At 46.5% G+C, this 16,683-nt stretch overlaps 1 protein-coding gene across 1 annotated transcript in view; it reads right to left on the bottom strand.

Moving 5' to 3' along the window:
• Window positions 1–16,591, bottom strand: part of elp4 (elongator acetyltransferase complex subunit 4) — a 51,832-nt gene extending 35,241 nt beyond the window's left edge. The window contains exons 1-7 of the mRNA XM_079737410.1: window positions 16,424–16,591; window positions 15,401–15,436; window positions 11,807–11,928; window positions 10,668–10,802; window positions 9,035–9,171; window positions 6,215–6,299; window positions 3,464–3,652 (exon numbers count right to left, since the gene is read on the bottom strand). Of these exons, the coding sequence (XP_079593536.1) occupies window positions 3,464–3,652; window positions 6,215–6,299; window positions 9,035–9,171; window positions 10,668–10,802; window positions 11,807–11,928; window positions 15,401–15,436; window positions 16,424–16,583 (864 nt within the window). The 5' untranslated portion in view covers window positions 16,584–16,591. The remainder of the gene's footprint in view (window positions 1–3,463; window positions 3,653–6,214; window positions 6,300–9,034; window positions 9,172–10,667; window positions 10,803–11,806; window positions 11,929–15,400; window positions 15,437–16,423) is intronic.
• Between the last annotated feature and the right edge of the window lie 92 nt (window positions 16,592–16,683).

Consider the following 16,683-nt stretch of genomic DNA (forward strand, 5'->3'; position numbering starts at 1 on the left):
TCCTTCTCTCTGTGTTGGCTGCCACAGCCTAATGCAGTTTTCATGCCTTCTTGTCTTTTCCCTCTCTCTTTCCCCCCCACCCCAGTTTTCATTTTTGTCCTACTTTTTTTAAATATGCCTATCTACCTCGTCGGATCGGCCCACACTTACAGGGGTATCCGAGGTCATCCGCGCTCGACAATTAAAGCCGGTATGCAGTGAGTTTGTGGTGGAACCGATGGTTTAGTCAGTCATTCTATCAGTAAGTAGAGTAGAATGTGGAGTGTTACTGAAGGCAGTTGAGCCATGTCCTAGTTCTGTTTCGTCGGCTGACTTCTCTCCTCCATCTGCCTGTGATTGCATACGCATGGAGACACGAGACAATTAAAAGATGAACCGCTTTGGCTTCGATCCAATACAATTGAGGCCCAAACAGAGCATCAATTTGAAAAGGTTATGAAGAGGTTATTTTCCGACGCGTTCAATTTGCAATGTGTTTTGTAAAAATAACACAAATACATAATGGGTAGGAAAGAATTTGCCTCAACACTGTATTGTATTGAATGCGTGTGTCTGCGATTCAAAGTGTTTAAAGGGTGCTGAAACAAGAGGCACTTCAGTTTAACTGCCACTCATTACAGAGGCCGGCTCAATGAGCTCGGATTCCATCAGTGTAAATACCCTGAAAGCTTGCTAGCTCAGATGACTGTGGACGATTGACAGGGCAAAAGGGGCGGGTCGACCATCACCTTAGCCAGTAATCAGAGTGATGTAGGGGAAAGTCCCCTCACTCTCATTTAACTCACGACTTTTGACGGACATTGTATGTTTTCCTTTCAAAAAGAAAATGTTGTTCCTCTACCTTTAGAGTAGAGTATACTTGAAATTGTGTGCTTCACATTAAAGATATTAAATCAAGTTAAATATCATGTAGCATATACATACTGATTTTGTTATGTTTCTGACAACATTTTATGTTATTCTGAGCAAACTCACTTTCCCAACTACAAAATGGATGATTTCAGATATTTATATATCTAGGTTGTTGGTGGTGTGTAGCGGTTTGCATAAAATAGACAACTAAAGGGGATCATTATATAAAGTCATAATTGTTTTTTTCTGGGTTCATAATGAGGTACTCAAAGTTAAAACACATGCTATGCATGAGTGCCACTCGTAATGTGCTTGAAGTGCATTGGATGGGATAGCATGGTACTAAATTGTACCCAACGTAATTTCTTCATAGCTTTCTAATCAAACCATCACAAGCGAGAGATTGGTTTTGTTTCTCCCTACCTATGAGCTTTGGATGGGGCGAACACGAAAAAATCGTACCACGATTCAGAACAATAAAGACACCGTTCATGCATAAGGTGTGGTGTCCTATACAAGGGTTTGTGGTCCTATACAAGGGTTTGTGGTACAATTTCTGTAAGCACAGAGTTAACTTTGGAGCTGGGCGTGGCAGCTAGATATTAAGCAGTATAGAGGACGGCCGGGCCGGGACCAGCCTAATTAATGTTTCAGACGGACTGAGGCCTTAGGCAGGCTTTCAATGAATCGCTCAGATTCCCAAGCCGCTCAATAATAGATGGAGCGCCCGGTGTCGTCCCAAACGACTGGCTTCTAGTCTGGAATGTGCTCCGAACAACAAAACTAATTAGCCCAGGTAAAGAACAGAAAACGCTCCTCCCGTGGCTGTTCTGGAAGTACTAAACACATTGAGTGTGTGAATCACTCATCTCTGATGGATGCTGTACCTCTGAAAACAGATCTAAAGATGCACCAATGCGATTCTGTGTTGGTTTATTATTAAACGTGTCAAGTGATGAGCAAAGTAACTGCAAAAAATCACATTTATTTCTGTTCGATCTGTGCTATCTACTGGGACTATTATGTGTGATCAATTTTGTACTTAAATAGAGGAAATAGGGGAAAAAGATTGTGGCCAATAGTGGTGTTGATGAGAATAACAAAATACAAGATTAAAAAAAAAATAATTTCATCTTACAAATAAACGTGTGTGAAAGATGAGGTCTAAAACTCCAGAATGGACGTTGCATTTTCATATATGTTTATATTGTGGAAAACATACATGATTTGGGCCACATTAAGTCCTGGGAAAACACTCTAATCTAACTAATTCTAACCACTTTCACCTGAAGCCTTCAAGAGGCAGACTGGGTTACACTAATAGACCCAAGGTCTCACAGGTACCCTGTCTTAACGGCCTCTAATTACCACCATGTTGGCTAAATAACCCAACACCTGACTCCAAAACGCCAAACGCCCTCCACCCCCATCCCCCATGTGCATCCATGTCTCTGCCCGCATGTGCTTCCTCCGTTCTGGGCGCGGATGAAGGCTTGGGGGAGGGGGGGAAGATTAAGGGGGTTTGGGTACAAGGCCAGAGAGGGACAGTACGACTGGGGGGGTGGGATGGGGGGGGGAGGGGTTGAGACGGCTCCCACCACAGCTGACATCTGCTAGATAGCCACTCAGCCTTTCTGGAGTGGACCTAAAGCACATGAACAAACTGTGAAAAGTGAAGAGTCAAGGCACATCCTCTTCCGTTGAAGGATCACAAAGAGAGTGTTGTGTCTATGGGCTGTCTGAGCGGCACTGGGGAGGATGGAGAGAGAGGGAGAGAGAGAGAGAGAGAGAGAGAGAGAGAGAGAGAGAGAGAGAGAGAGAGAGAGAGAGCGCTCCGTCTCACGAGGTCTCAGATGGCTGTTTGGTTAGTGTGTGCTGCTACAGTTTGGGCTGTCTGGGGGTAGGGGGGCTGCGCTCTGCCATATGCCTCAGCAGATGACTCCACCCTCACACTGAGAGGCCAGACTGGACACGCAGACACGAGCACACACTCAGCACGCGAACACGCGCACACACACACACACACACACACACACACACACACACACACACACACACACACAGCGCCACAAAGGGAGAGATACTCTTGTTAAAGAGAGGGAAGCGAATGCACACACACTGTGTACAGTTTGCACTAATTAAAAGCCCAAACAAACACACAACTCACACAAACCCATTCAAGATAAGACATTGAAACCAAAATAAACGACTTTTCGCACGAGGTGTGCAACCAACTGGGTCCTACTGTGGCATTTGAGGGAAGTGGCCTCTCGCCATTCTGAATCATACGAGGGTGGCACTCCACCATCGGGTCAAGAGCGGGCCCCCGTAATAAAGGACACAAACTTCATGCCCCATTAGGAACAGGACAAAGCAAACCTGCACAGGCCAAACATACACACACTACCCGTATACACACTACCGTCTCCCGCATCAAACCCCCCCGCGGCCCGCCGCCCGGGGTCAACCCAGAAGGACGTGTACAGTACTGCATGCTGGGATGAGTGTGTGACGCATGCCACACAAAGCCAGCACGTTATCGCCATTGAGAGATCCTTGCGGAGACGTTTGTTGTCGTTGTTGTGTTGCGTTCGACACCGGTGCGTGGTACCTGGATCAGGTGTGAGGGAATGGTCAGCACCGCCACGGAGAGCGATGACCTCAGCACGGCCCGCAGTCCGTAGAGAAAGGTGGTGAGGGCGTGGCCGTGGGCGGGGTTGTCGCGGCAACACAGGTCGTCACCCCACAGGGGGGAACCCAGGGACGGGAGCCCGATACGCAAGACGTTCCGGGACTTTGACTGGAAGAGAAGACACAACATGGAGGCGAATATTAGGAGTGCTTTGTCCATTTCACAGGTTACATTGCAAAAGTATGTCAATACAATGCTAATGATGATCACATGTACATTTCATATTCAAGCAGATTTAGAATAACCCATTTAAAATAAAAACAAAAAAACAGTCACTGTGCAAAGTGACTGATGTCTGGTAGCGGGCTACCGGGAGAGAGCTCGAGTTAGCACAGACGATCTGAACACAGACATGATTGGACACAACTGCCCAATCACCGAGGCCATCTGACACGGGCACAATGGACCTGTCAGACAGGCTTCCAATATGGCCGCCACCCAGAAACCCCAGCACATTCTTGGCACCGCAGTAAAACTCCACCGCCAAGGGGGCCAGGGAAAGGGTGGGCGGCCGTCCCCTTGAATCCCCCATCGCCATCCCGACGGTAACTTATTCCCGAGCTAAAAGGAAGGACAGATGTGTCGCCGTGGCCAAACATTGGTGAGGATGTATATCACGAAAGCAGGGGGAAAAAAAGAGAGTTGTAAAAGTATCTGTCTGCACCGTCGAGAGGGCTCTTAGCCTTTCAGTACAATCGCTCCTTTATGTTTGCTTACTCCAGCACAGGTCCTGATTATGGAGGTGAAAGCCAAGGGTGATTAACAAAGCTTTGGCCTAAAGTATACCCCCCACCGTGACTCCTACCCACACACACACACACACACACACACACACACACACCATCTTCTTCTCCTCTCCCACCCAGCTCTCTCCATGCCCCCCCTCCTTCTTCATTACACTTCCACCCCTCCTCCTCTTCGCTGTATATCTCATTGCGCCCCTTGCCCCACCCCCCATACAGTATGACCTAAGCTTTGTTTGGGTCTGGCTCACAATCAGCAGCTCCTAAACAAAATAAACCACATTGTTTTCAAAGAGTTCCACTGTGGGCCCATTGTTGTGCAAGGGAGCACACTCCCACTCGCTCTCTTGAGAGGGAGAGCCTTACCTTAACAGTCTGCTACACTCCATTCCCCGAAAATCAACCCTGCACCACCTTAAGATGCCAAAGATATTGTTCCACGAGGTTGTGTATGCGTATGCACGTGTGTGTGTGTGTGAATTTTAGCATACACTGTGCCGCGTCAATTGGGTCTGCCACTTCTCACCAATCTATTTTAATGTCTGGAAACCCAGCATGGGGGGGGGGGGGGGGGGGGGCAGGAAAAAACAGTGGCAACACAAGCGTTGCCGTGGCGACGTCAGGAGCAGAGGCCAAACTTAACTCCTATAGTTTAAGACTATAGAAAAGCAGAAGCAGGGAACCGTGCCAGCGGGGTCCAGCCAAGGAGGGCAGCCCTATAGGCACGGCGGCAGCAGCAGCACCCATCCTGGGACCCCAACCCACTCACCAGCCAGCCCTAGCGCAGGGCAACTGCTGTCCAATTATAAAAAGCTGTTCAGTCTCAGGAGCCAATGGGACACTTTCCCCGAACGAGCTCACATCTCGTAACAGTCGTAATAGATAGAATACGACTGCTTGAGTTTCTTTGATTACCGTACCATCGGACGAATGAACAAGGGCACATCTATTACTCCTAGCCCGCCCCCCCCCCCCCCCCCCCCCCAATACCGTAGGTGGTGCAGAGCCAGTGCATGTGTCGCTCTGTGCCGCTCCGCATTCCAGCGCCGTGCCAACCGCACGACAGGCGGCCGCAGCACTTTGATGATGTCAGCAGTTAATCTGGCGTGTGAGTGACACCACTCGGGAGGCGGGGGGGGGGTCTAGTATGTTGGGGGCTGGTGGGGGGGGTGGATCCCATGTGTGAGTAACAGGAGAGGGAGGGGGGCGGGGGAAGGTGGCTCCAGGTGATGAACAGTAGGGTAACAGTAGGTAGGTGAGAAACACACACGCACACACACACACACACGCACACACACACACACACACACACACACACACACACACACACACAGTGGTGTTGACAGAGATACGCCGTGGCCCTATGCAAAGAGACATCAATAGGCACAGACAGAGAGACAGACGGGGCTGAGGACATTTCTGGCGTTCTTTGGAGAATTGCTGATTGTTAAAAAGATGGACGTCAAAGGTAAGAGACGCACAGCTGTGACTCACAGGTGGGGCCAGGCCAAGCAGGTGAGGAGGGAGGTAAACAGAGCAGGGTCACATGGAGGGGACAGTTAGGTCGGGTTTAGAGGGCTGGGGGGGTTTCAAGCATAGGCTTTATCTCTGTCTGGGTTTCATACCAAATTCTCTGTAACTATATGTTAAGCTTTATAGTGTCATTTCAGCTATAAAAGTGCAAAAAGATTGTGACAAAATACAAACTCTACATTTTTAAGGTGGAATATACAATATATAGGGCCGGAATATACAATATATAGGACCAATATATAGGGCCACCACCTTATGATTTATATTACCTGCTGTAACCACAAAAAACAATTTCCTTAAACAAAACAAAACAGACATAATAAATGAGGATAAATCATTCACTCCAACCGACCGAGATGACGTTAACATTTGTCCGTTATGGACGCGTTCTTACCGGGGGTGCGGCTCCATCGAACCCTCCCTTGCGTATGACCTCCTGAATGGACCTGAGCAGTGCAGAGTAGGACTCAAGCAGCGGACTGAAGGCAGGACCACATTGGACATAAGGGGGGGGGGGGGGGCAAAAAAAACAAAAATCACGTTGATATGGTGAATCTCATTGCACGATACAGGCTCCGTCTCCGTCCATTATCTGTAATTATACATATATTTACCCATATCGTTGCATGCATACCAAGTCCATACTTATTTTTCTGTAATTATATATAATTACATACTGCGATATAGAGCACGATGTGCTTCCAAACGGGATCAGGCCTATCGCCACAGAAACCTGCCACTCTACGACTGCAGCATCTTCCTCCTGACTCTGCTTGTTTTGTTTTTTTTCCTGTCCACCGGAGCAGACTGATGATCCATATCAAGAGATCCAATTAATTTATTTGCTTGATTAAATTACAACATGACTGGTCTTCTGTCAGCCCTCCCGAGGATCGGATTGTGCCGAGACAGACCGACAGTCAGTCAGTCAGAAGAGACGCGCGTGTGTGGATGTACACGCCAAACACACACACACACTCTCACACACACGCACAAGCACACAGACACACACACAGACACACACAACATAATAATAATGACGATTGCTGAGAGGGAGCATAATTAATGGGCTTATATCTAAGAATAGCTGGACGGTGCATGTTGATGTTTAATCAGGGGTAAGATGTGCACCGCTGACATTACCCCGGAGCAGCACCTGATCGACGGCCAACAGCGGCCCAGAGATGGACGAACGCTGAGCCAGCCGGGCCTGGTGTCGTTTGGCCAATCACATTGTTAAACCCATCATTTTATGCAGGACCCTCTGCTTAAGAACAGGCCGGCATTAGTAATGACCACTCTGTATTGACTGTCACAGTGGGTCGCGGTGTCACTCGTCAATTCGAAAACCTGCGGGGCCACAAAAGCTGATACACATAGATTGGTCTGATGCCAACACGCCCTGCATGAAAAACGGTAATAGATACCCAGTTTCCCCGTTCTCTCGGCCCAAGCATATCCATGTACTCGCGTTTCATTTATTCAGTCAAACAATGGTGCCTTCTGGCCCTGCTGAGACTAATGATAGAGTAGGCCTGTGAGATAGAGGGAACACCTACCAGGGCTTGGCCTCTCTGCCCCAGCCCCGGCCCCAGAGGTTAGGGGGCTGGGGTTGTTTGACATGCGGTCGTTGCTGGAGGCTGGTCCCCGAGACTGGTTTCCTCCGGTTGGGGGCCATTGTATAGGTGGGTATTGTGTTTGAGCTACCCCTACTGAGCACCCTTCATTCAGGTAGCAACGAGGTCTAGGTGCTTTGGCTACAGGGGCTAGCACGTTGGCTAATTGGGATCATACAGAGAGGCTTCTTTAGCTCCTCTTTCAGTGAATAAAGAAAAGAGGGGAGAGAGGGATGGGGGGGGAATGGGGTGGGGAGGGGGGTGGTGCTTGGTCTTAAACAACAGGATCTGTATCACCTAGAGAGCAATTTGTGCCAATTATGCCTTCAAGTCAAACGGAGCAATTTAACAGCTAGGGTATCAACATGGGGCTGTGGACACGTGCAAGGGGGAGTACTCGACTTTGGACTGTGTGTGTGTGTGTGTGTGTGTGTGTGTGTGTGTGTGTGTGTGTATGAGTGTGTGTGTCTCCGTATTGAGGCGGTATTTGGGGCACAATGGAGCAGTGCAGGTGTAGTTTCCTGCTGTCAAAATGTCTATCAGATCTATAACCGATTTCAGGCCCACAACAGCCGTGCCAGCGTGACGCTGATAGACCCACCACACCACTGCACTTCACCGGGTGCTCTCTCTCGTTCTAACTCGCACACACACCACTTAAGTCATTATCTTCTAAAATCAAAAGAATAACAATACGTTGACCGTTTTTTTGTTGTGCGACTTTTTGAAAAAGATATTAAATGTTGTAACTTTTTGATTTCTTTTACTATACGTAATGTGTTTACCTTTGTTCTGATTTTAAATGGCCACTGTTTGCAGAAATAAAAGGGGGGGGTTCTATAAAACGCTGTCCTCTTCCGCTGTGCCACAGATTGCTATGTTTACCAAGTGTGCGTGTGTGTGCGTGAGTGTGTGTTTGTCTACGTGTGCCGTCTGTGTGTTCAGCGGGCTCTCTCTGAGTAAAGAGCCCTGCATGACCTTTGAACCCGCGGTACACTCAACACAGAAGTAATCAAACACACTATGCAAACAGTGGCTTTATTTAAATAGAGATACACAACCTTTCCGTTGAGGAAAATGTCCCCCCCTATGCCAAAGACACTTACGACCATGGAAGTGTCAGCTTTGATGGTTATACACGTTTTTTTAGTCTGTTGCTAAGATCTGAAAACCTCTCGAGGTCAAACGGTTGAGTGTTAAATAGTAAACTGTAAGTACCTGTAGGAATAGACACTCAAACCTTTGAATGTGGGAATGAAAAAGAAACAGCTGCATAGACATTGTTATGTTATGTTATGGCTTTGTTATTTAGACAATAAAATTAGTATACAATTAAAAAAATGAGGTTTCAAAGGAAGTGCGGATGGTTCAGAGAAGATTTTTAACAAATGTACAGGCTGTTTGAAGTGTTTACCTCTTGTTTATCCTCGGTTCAACTGTTTTCTCTAGGTGATGTCATGTCTGTTGACCTGTATATGGTGGAGGCTGTCTCATTTGTTTTACCCGCGTTTTGCAGAGGATGCCACTTTTGTGCGCTTTTGTGCTGCGAATGTCTCCTTGGTTTCATTCCTTCTCACGACTGTGTCTGGTTGCTTTACCTGCGCGGGGCTGACGACTCCGTAGAATGTTCCGGAAGGTAGAACGCGTGGCAGTTGGCTGCCTGGCGGATTTCTGGCTCCATCTTCTTCGAGACGTCGTAGTAGTGTCCGAATCGGGACGAGGACGCCAGCGCGGTCTGCGTGAGGAGAGGTTAACAGGTTGGGCCTTGAAAGCACTAAAACCCATAGAGTTAAATAGAATAGGAATATATTCAATCATTATCATAGTTTAGCCACACAGTTGCAGCCAATTTCTCATCACAAATGGTGTACCGTCCCAAGAATCCCAATTCATCGCATGAGGCCAAATTTATTGTCTTTCTTGGCTTTCATGAAATGTCAAATAAGTGTGCTCCACTATGGCAATGCAATTGCGTTGTTTCTGGGTCATTCCTCGAGATTCATACGGCAGCAGACAAGTTAAACAACCACTACGGCCAGGTTCTTAATCATTTCTTTACATAAATGTCCACTTCTGCCTCTGAAAACAAATGGGTCGCGGACGCCGGGCACGGCGGATGTTTTCCTGCAGCTGAAAGAGAGAGTTTCAGGTCTTCTTTCCCAGTGAAAGCAGGGATTCCATTGTAAAAGGGGCCCTTAATCTACTCCTAATCTGGATTAGGGCCCCCGGTGTGTCCCTCTCCTGGCGAGATGCAGGGGAGGGTGGGCGAGGGAGTTAGCTGGGCAAGGAGGTTGGAGGGGGGGAGGGGGGCTCAGGGGGCTCATCTTCTCTTTGTGAGCATGGCAACCCCGCTTAGCGTTCCATCCCCGCCCTGACGGCCTCACCCTTGATCTGATGTCTTCATCAGGGGAGCGACATAGTGGGCCGAGGCTGCAGAGGTGTGTGTAAAGCGGGAACTAAGCGTGGACTCTCAGAGCGAATTTGGGATGCAAATCCTCCGCCGGGGCTTACTGGCGGTTTGTAAAGGCGATTTTACAGGGGAAGGGGGAGAGGTGAGCAAGGGACATAGATATAAAGAAGTTTCCAGGGAGGGGAGAAAGAGGCAGAGGATCCCCAGGGACACACTCTGTGTGCAGTTAATCCACATAGCGATATGGATTATAGACTGGATGGGGGGGGGAGCCTGCAGAGAAGGGGAGGGTCACCTCTGCTCAAAGCGGAAGAAAGAGTGTAGGACTGCCGACCCTAGCCGGGAGAAAGGCAGGGATTTGGATGAAGACAGAAGGCGCAGGTCTGGGTCATAGAGTTGAGCAGGCAGACATGTCAATGCACAGGCTGCAAAATACCCCTGTTTCCCAGGCTAAGCAGGGGTGCAAGTGTGCGTGTTTGTGTGTTGGGGACCAGTGAAAGCCTACCTATCGCCAGCTAAGTGTGAGTAATCTGGTCCCGCTCTGAAAGGAGAGGCAGAGGTCCCATTCACACAACAAAGGAGTTTTGAAGCTGATGGATTTAGTGGTGGAGACAATTGCCAAACCCTGAAACCTTCGAGCCAGTGCTGTTCTTTCTCATGCCAACATTATTGGCAACACATGAGGGGTAGGAATTAAAAGATTTAAAATATATAAAAAAATAAAGAAATAAGTCAACTCTATCCTTAACAAACGATGTACAACTCATGACATAAGAGACGGAAGTCAAGAAATGCAGTGCAATTTGGGCTGATGTATTTACCTGTACTTTTGGTAGATTCTGGTATCGCCATGCTATTTTCATAGCGTCCTGACTAGCGAGCGTCCCACCTAGCTGCATGCGTCCCTCCAGTGGACTGTGGCTGGCGATGTCATCCAAGATGGGAGCAGGGAGTTCCTTAATACAATCACACAAGCCACATGCACTCACGTCGCCTTGTGTGTAAGACAACGCTTTCAATTTCTGCATGCGTGTGTGAGTTGATAAATAAGAGCCATTAATGCTAAAGCATTATGGTTGTAGTGGCTTAAAAAGCAATAGCCATATATAAACGCAGGCCATTGCTTATATTATTTTAAAGACTTGTGCTCAAATTAATTGTTTTAAATTTGCATAAAAATTGAGTAAAAAAAACACGCTTGCCATCTACGTTAAGTACAAGAGTGGTCCCTTTTGATTAGCATAATTCAAGCCATAAAAAGAACGAAACGATCATGTGATATATGCCTGTGGGGAGTCCCCTGCGCTTAATAAGCCTTTGATATGTAAAGAGGGGGTTAGCTGATGACCCCTCCCACTATCAATCAGAGGCCCAGACCACTGTTCCCGATGTGCTGGGTGGCAGTCAGCTTCTGGGGGCTCTAGTCCTCCTTTAGAGGGAGATGAATCCAGAAGCATCCCAACAATGCCACCCTCATGCCACCGTCGACCTTTCAGATACCCCTATTGACCCTTACACGTCTTCCTACCCGGGTAAGCTTCCCGTGGCCCTCTCTGGTCCCTGAGCCACCTACGCTGGTTAACATAATGCCCAGGGTAGCCATGCATCCACCCCCCCCACCAATCCCCCACCACCTCCCATTTTTCCTGCATTATAACTGCTGCAGCTGCCTAGGATAATTCACTTTAATTACATATGGCAGATTGGAATGGACTGCTGCTAATACACAAACACATGGTTGACAGGCGTTATTCATAGCTTGAATGATCTTTTGGTGGCACTAAATGCATTCGACTGGGAATGGTGGAGGCGATATGAATGTGAAGATAATGCTGATCTTCCACCTATCGTTTTGGCTGCACCGATTTAGAAATAGAAAATTGCCCATTAAAGTGGTACATAGACACAGCAGAACCGGGAGGGGATGCATTTGGACAGATTGGTTTTGTGTTATCGATACCGTGAGGATGTCATCTGGATGGTCTTGAGCAGACGCCAAGAAGAGTTCATGTCCACATAGTACTCCCTCCGCCATGAAGTACTTCAAAACCATCTGAGAGTAGCTGTTGTATCGGTCCTCCTCTGAGAAAATACACGACAATATAAAATTAAAACATCTCAACTTTACACAACATAAGACACACAAGAGTGCCTTGCTGATCGGATGACAAACAAAATGTCCACTCTCTCTTCTGTTGCTATTTTTCCTCTAACATCGGAATTGTATATACAGCAGATTGCATCAGGGCTTCTGACTGGAATCAGTGTAAGGGTCACATTTTCCCCCCAACCCTTACAGGAATGAAAGAGCTGGCAGTTAAGACGGTGAGGGAACAAGGGTGTGATCGCTACACCTGGACATGAGGCAGTCAACATCCTCTTTCGTGGTTGGACCTGTGCCTTCATCTAACGTCACCTATCATACACCAGGCCCGGGGCAGAGGGAGACACCTGTCCCCGAGACTAACTCAGAGCCCTGGGTACACCCGGGCTGTCAGACCAAATGACCAGGAGACCTTATGTAGGGTAGGATGGTTGATTCTACCCAAAATGCTCCCTGACAAGCCGGCTCGCGATCATCTACTGGGTTTCCTGTGGAATTTGATAGCAATGGCACCTTTCAAAACTCACTTTTTTTCCCCTTGGTTATTACCCGTGAAAAAATTGTTTTAGAGAAACAGTGGAAAATAAGCTGGAGGTGTGTGTAACTCGCATGAGGTTTCCAAATGCTGGTGAAAGTCGGTGTGACGTAACGTTCCGGGGTTACATGCTTGTCCACTGAACTCAAACCAAACGGTTGCACAGGCTGATACATTACATTGTTCTCCCCCTCTTGACACCCAAGTGTTTTACTTTCGATATCACTTCGATCAGAGACAAAGGCCACGTCCGTCTTCACAAAGACGCCACACAGGACAAAGGGTTGAAAAAGAGGTGGACACTGTCGGATCACACAAAGTCGCCACCCGTCCATTCCAGAAGTGAAGAAGTCATCATCAACATTCTGTCTCCCCCTCCAAGCGCCACATAACTCTACTCAGCAGGCCGCGGCTGCTTCCTGTCACAACCTCCATTTTGAATGAAAGCCCTGGGCCCTCCTTGCACAATGGCCAACAGTGGGCACGGGGACAATGACAGCAGTGACAGTTTAAGGTAATGGAAATACAGCCGACAGCTTGGGAATGACATCCTCACATCACATCACATCCTGGAACATCCGGGGAATGTCCCTTCCACCCACCCACCCGCCCACCGCCATACACACACATGTCCCCGGTCCCTGTCCTCACCTACGGACTCAGTATGGCCAAGCAAATTCCATGGCTCTTCAATTTGTTGTCGGTGGGGCTCCCTGTTCTCTTATTGATGGGTTTCTAGGTCAGCAGGCCTTTGTGGCTTTCAGCAGGCCCCACAAAGACTCCCAGATGGGCCCTCTCAAGATGGGGCCTATTGTGGCTGTGTTTCTATGGGAGCCTTACAAATGGAACCTCCAGGAGTCATTAGGCTGTCGAGGCGGGGGGTAAGGAGGGTGGATATGGGACCGACAGGGGGGTTGGGGTGGGGGCAAGAGAGGAGGGGGTGGCTGGGTGAAGGGGGTCATATCGTTGAGCTAGATCAGTCACTCCCTGGACAGTCATGGGATGATTTGTGTTTGGGTTTTTTCTGGGCTCATATTGACTTGGGTTTGGTAAAGAAGTGAACACTCCTACTTAATTTGCCTGTGAACAGAAGGGTGGGAGTGGGAGTGCCATGGATCATATTGGTTGATGCCACTTTGGGGTGGAGAGAAATCCTTCGGGTCAGAATATTCGCCCCCTTGTTTGCTTCCTACTTTGTACGTCATTGTTATGCAGACACATTACAATGATTGTCACCTATCTAACAGGAAAACAGTCAACAATTTTCACCATTAAAATCAACACAGTCAGTCTTGTGTTAATTCAATGTTCCTATTAAGGCAGTAAAATTGAGTTAATCATACAATTCAGCCCTTTTATGGATAACGTGTATTAAAAAAATGTACTTCACATGATTTCACAAAACAATCCAAATACATCTAATTGGTGTTTTCTCCAGCAAGCCCAGCTGCTTTTCCCTCCCAAATTGCCCCCCCCCTCGGCCCTTATATAAAAACCTTAAAGATGAGAGATATTCAGACAGCAGCCATACTTGGCTCGTCTCCCCCCTGGATGACAAATGAGAGCGGACAGCTCAAGACACATGAAAGGCAGACAACGACCAGTCTGATAATTTTATGTCTGTGTCCCACAAACAGGCCATCACCGCTACAGGCGCGGCCGAAGGAGCCGACAGCTCCAACACACGCACACACACTACAAATGCACCCAAACAACAACAACTGAGGAACAGGAGCGTGCACACACACACTTCCCTTGACAGTGCATATGTGCCGACACGTGCATCGGAAGACGTGCACAAGTGGGTGCGTGCACACATTTCACCTTTACTGTGTCTCTCATTACCAGATGAAACCAACCGTGCGTTGATTCACAAAATGGAAGGGAAGAACGCATTAGTGTGTAATCACTGACTCCTGCATCGATTGGGGGGATGAATTAAAGGGCAAAGCAATATCATCAGTTGGTATAGACCTAGGCTCCACACAAATTACAGCTTCAAGGGGAAACAAGACTACCTTAACCTTACTGTCTGCTGGTCCATACAGCTCAACTTATGATGAATAATAACAGTAATACGAATGACGGAGAGACGTGTGTATTGCAGGATAGGCACATTTACTTTGAATATAAGACCGCAACATCCCTCACACATATGGGGATTATATTAATTAAGGTACGTTGTCAAGGTGAGAACTCTTGGGATTTTAACATGATGTGACCCTCTGCTCATTTTCAATTCTGTAAGAGTCTGACTATAAAACAGGGCGACAAAAGACCTGCAATTTAGCACCAAGCAAATGGTAACCAAAACAAAGGCTCTCTGTCTCTGAAGACAAGCTGTAGAAAGAGGTAGAGAGGGAAATTTCTCGATTTTACTTCCTACAAAACTACAAATTTGCAGTAAAGGAATACAAACACTGTGTAAGACCTTCATTTAGTTTAATTATGACCATAATTATATTTTTTTATAGGATAGTATGGATCCTTTATATATTAGAATACATTGTAATACATAACACCGTAGAGTACATTTTTCAACGTGAAGAAAAACATGTTACAGTTAGATTAGCAGTATACTCCGATAGATAATCATTTACAACAAAATAATATTCACCATCATGATAATCGCTCATAATATTATGAATACTACTAACCAGGCCTAGCTAATCAGTAACATATATTTTAGCATTTGACATTATGGATTGAAATGTATTTGACAAACTATTAACAATAAAAGATCAACCAACTGGTTCCTCTTGCTAAAAGGCCAACATGCAACTCCCACGTCCAAGGCCAACATGCAATGAGTTGGCGCCAAAATGTAAACACACAGGATAAAATTTAGAGCAAATGCATGTGTAGTCACATGGAGAAGGAAATAGGCATTTTGAGATAAATATGACAAGGCTCACCTATTAGCAGCACTGTCCCCACTGCTAGGCCACCACCTGATAACAAACAAAGCACAACACAGGATTATGGAAACACAGCAAGATGGAATTAATGGAAAGCATCACAACAAGTGGACCTATATTTTTCAACTGAATAATGTCCATCAAAATATACATGAAAAACACAGCTCTTGAAACCGCTTATATGGCTGTACGTTCAAACACAGAATTGTTCCTGTTTTGGTCATTTTTATTAAGCTATTGAAAGAAACTTTCCTTTTGAATGGTGTGCAAATTACATCTTTGAAACCATTGCAAAATATGTTCTTGACATGTATTGTCAGTATGCTTCTCTTCAGGAAACAAAACCCTATATAAACATAATTGATAGCTCACTAATTTAAAGATTTATGCTGTGAAAAAATGTGTTGCCTCATAACACTATGTCAGTGTACGACAATAAACTCTCAGAATTCATGTTAAAACACCAAACGAAATGTCTCATGTACTTTTAAAAATGGTCTGAATTTGATGATCCTACCATAGCCTCGGGAAGATTGACACTTATCAATGATGGGGGTTCAATTAAACAATGCAAAGAGGAGTGAGGAACATTCTCATTCATCTGTTTGAGCCTTGCGATACCTTGACACTTGACTTTGAACCTATGCCTTGAACTGAACAATTTCTGTGTGGGTATTGGAAGAATAATGTCTGAATACCGTTTTACAAATAGGCAACATTTAGCCTTTAACCACCTTTTACTTCCACTAACTGCTGTGCATTTACATACATCATCAATAACGAGATGTAGCATCCAATTGAAAATGTATGTGTGATGCGTTTCATACATAGACTGCATGCCATATTTCCTCCGATAAAGTGAACCTCGTGCTGAAAGTATACTTGAACGTTCAGCGTTTGTAGTTTTGAATTGACGACTTAGGAAAGTTACTAAAGTAAGACACAATATAACAGACATTACAGGGAATGTAGGAGCTAATGCTAACTTGACTTGAGGCTGTATTTTAATAAAACACTGACCTATCAAATAGTCGAGGGACGTAACACCAGTCGAAACTATAAGCTGTCCATTCTGAACTGAGGGTCTTGTGCCTGGTATCGAAATTAATTTACTTCTAGTTTTCTTCTGAAAACTAGTAGCATTAAATGACGAGCCCATACTCTTCATGGGAGCTGCCATGCTGCTTGCTGCCCGATGACGCGTGTTGATGTTTTGGATTGTTGCGGCCAATAGGAAAGAGTATTGCTCGCACTTGCCCAATGAGGACTAGGATTGTTGA

This window comes from Pollachius pollachius (genome assembly GCF_949987615.1).
Source record: "Pollachius pollachius genome assembly, chromosome: 5".
Taxonomy (NCBI): domain Eukaryota; kingdom Metazoa; phylum Chordata; class Actinopteri; order Gadiformes; family Gadidae; genus Pollachius; species Pollachius pollachius.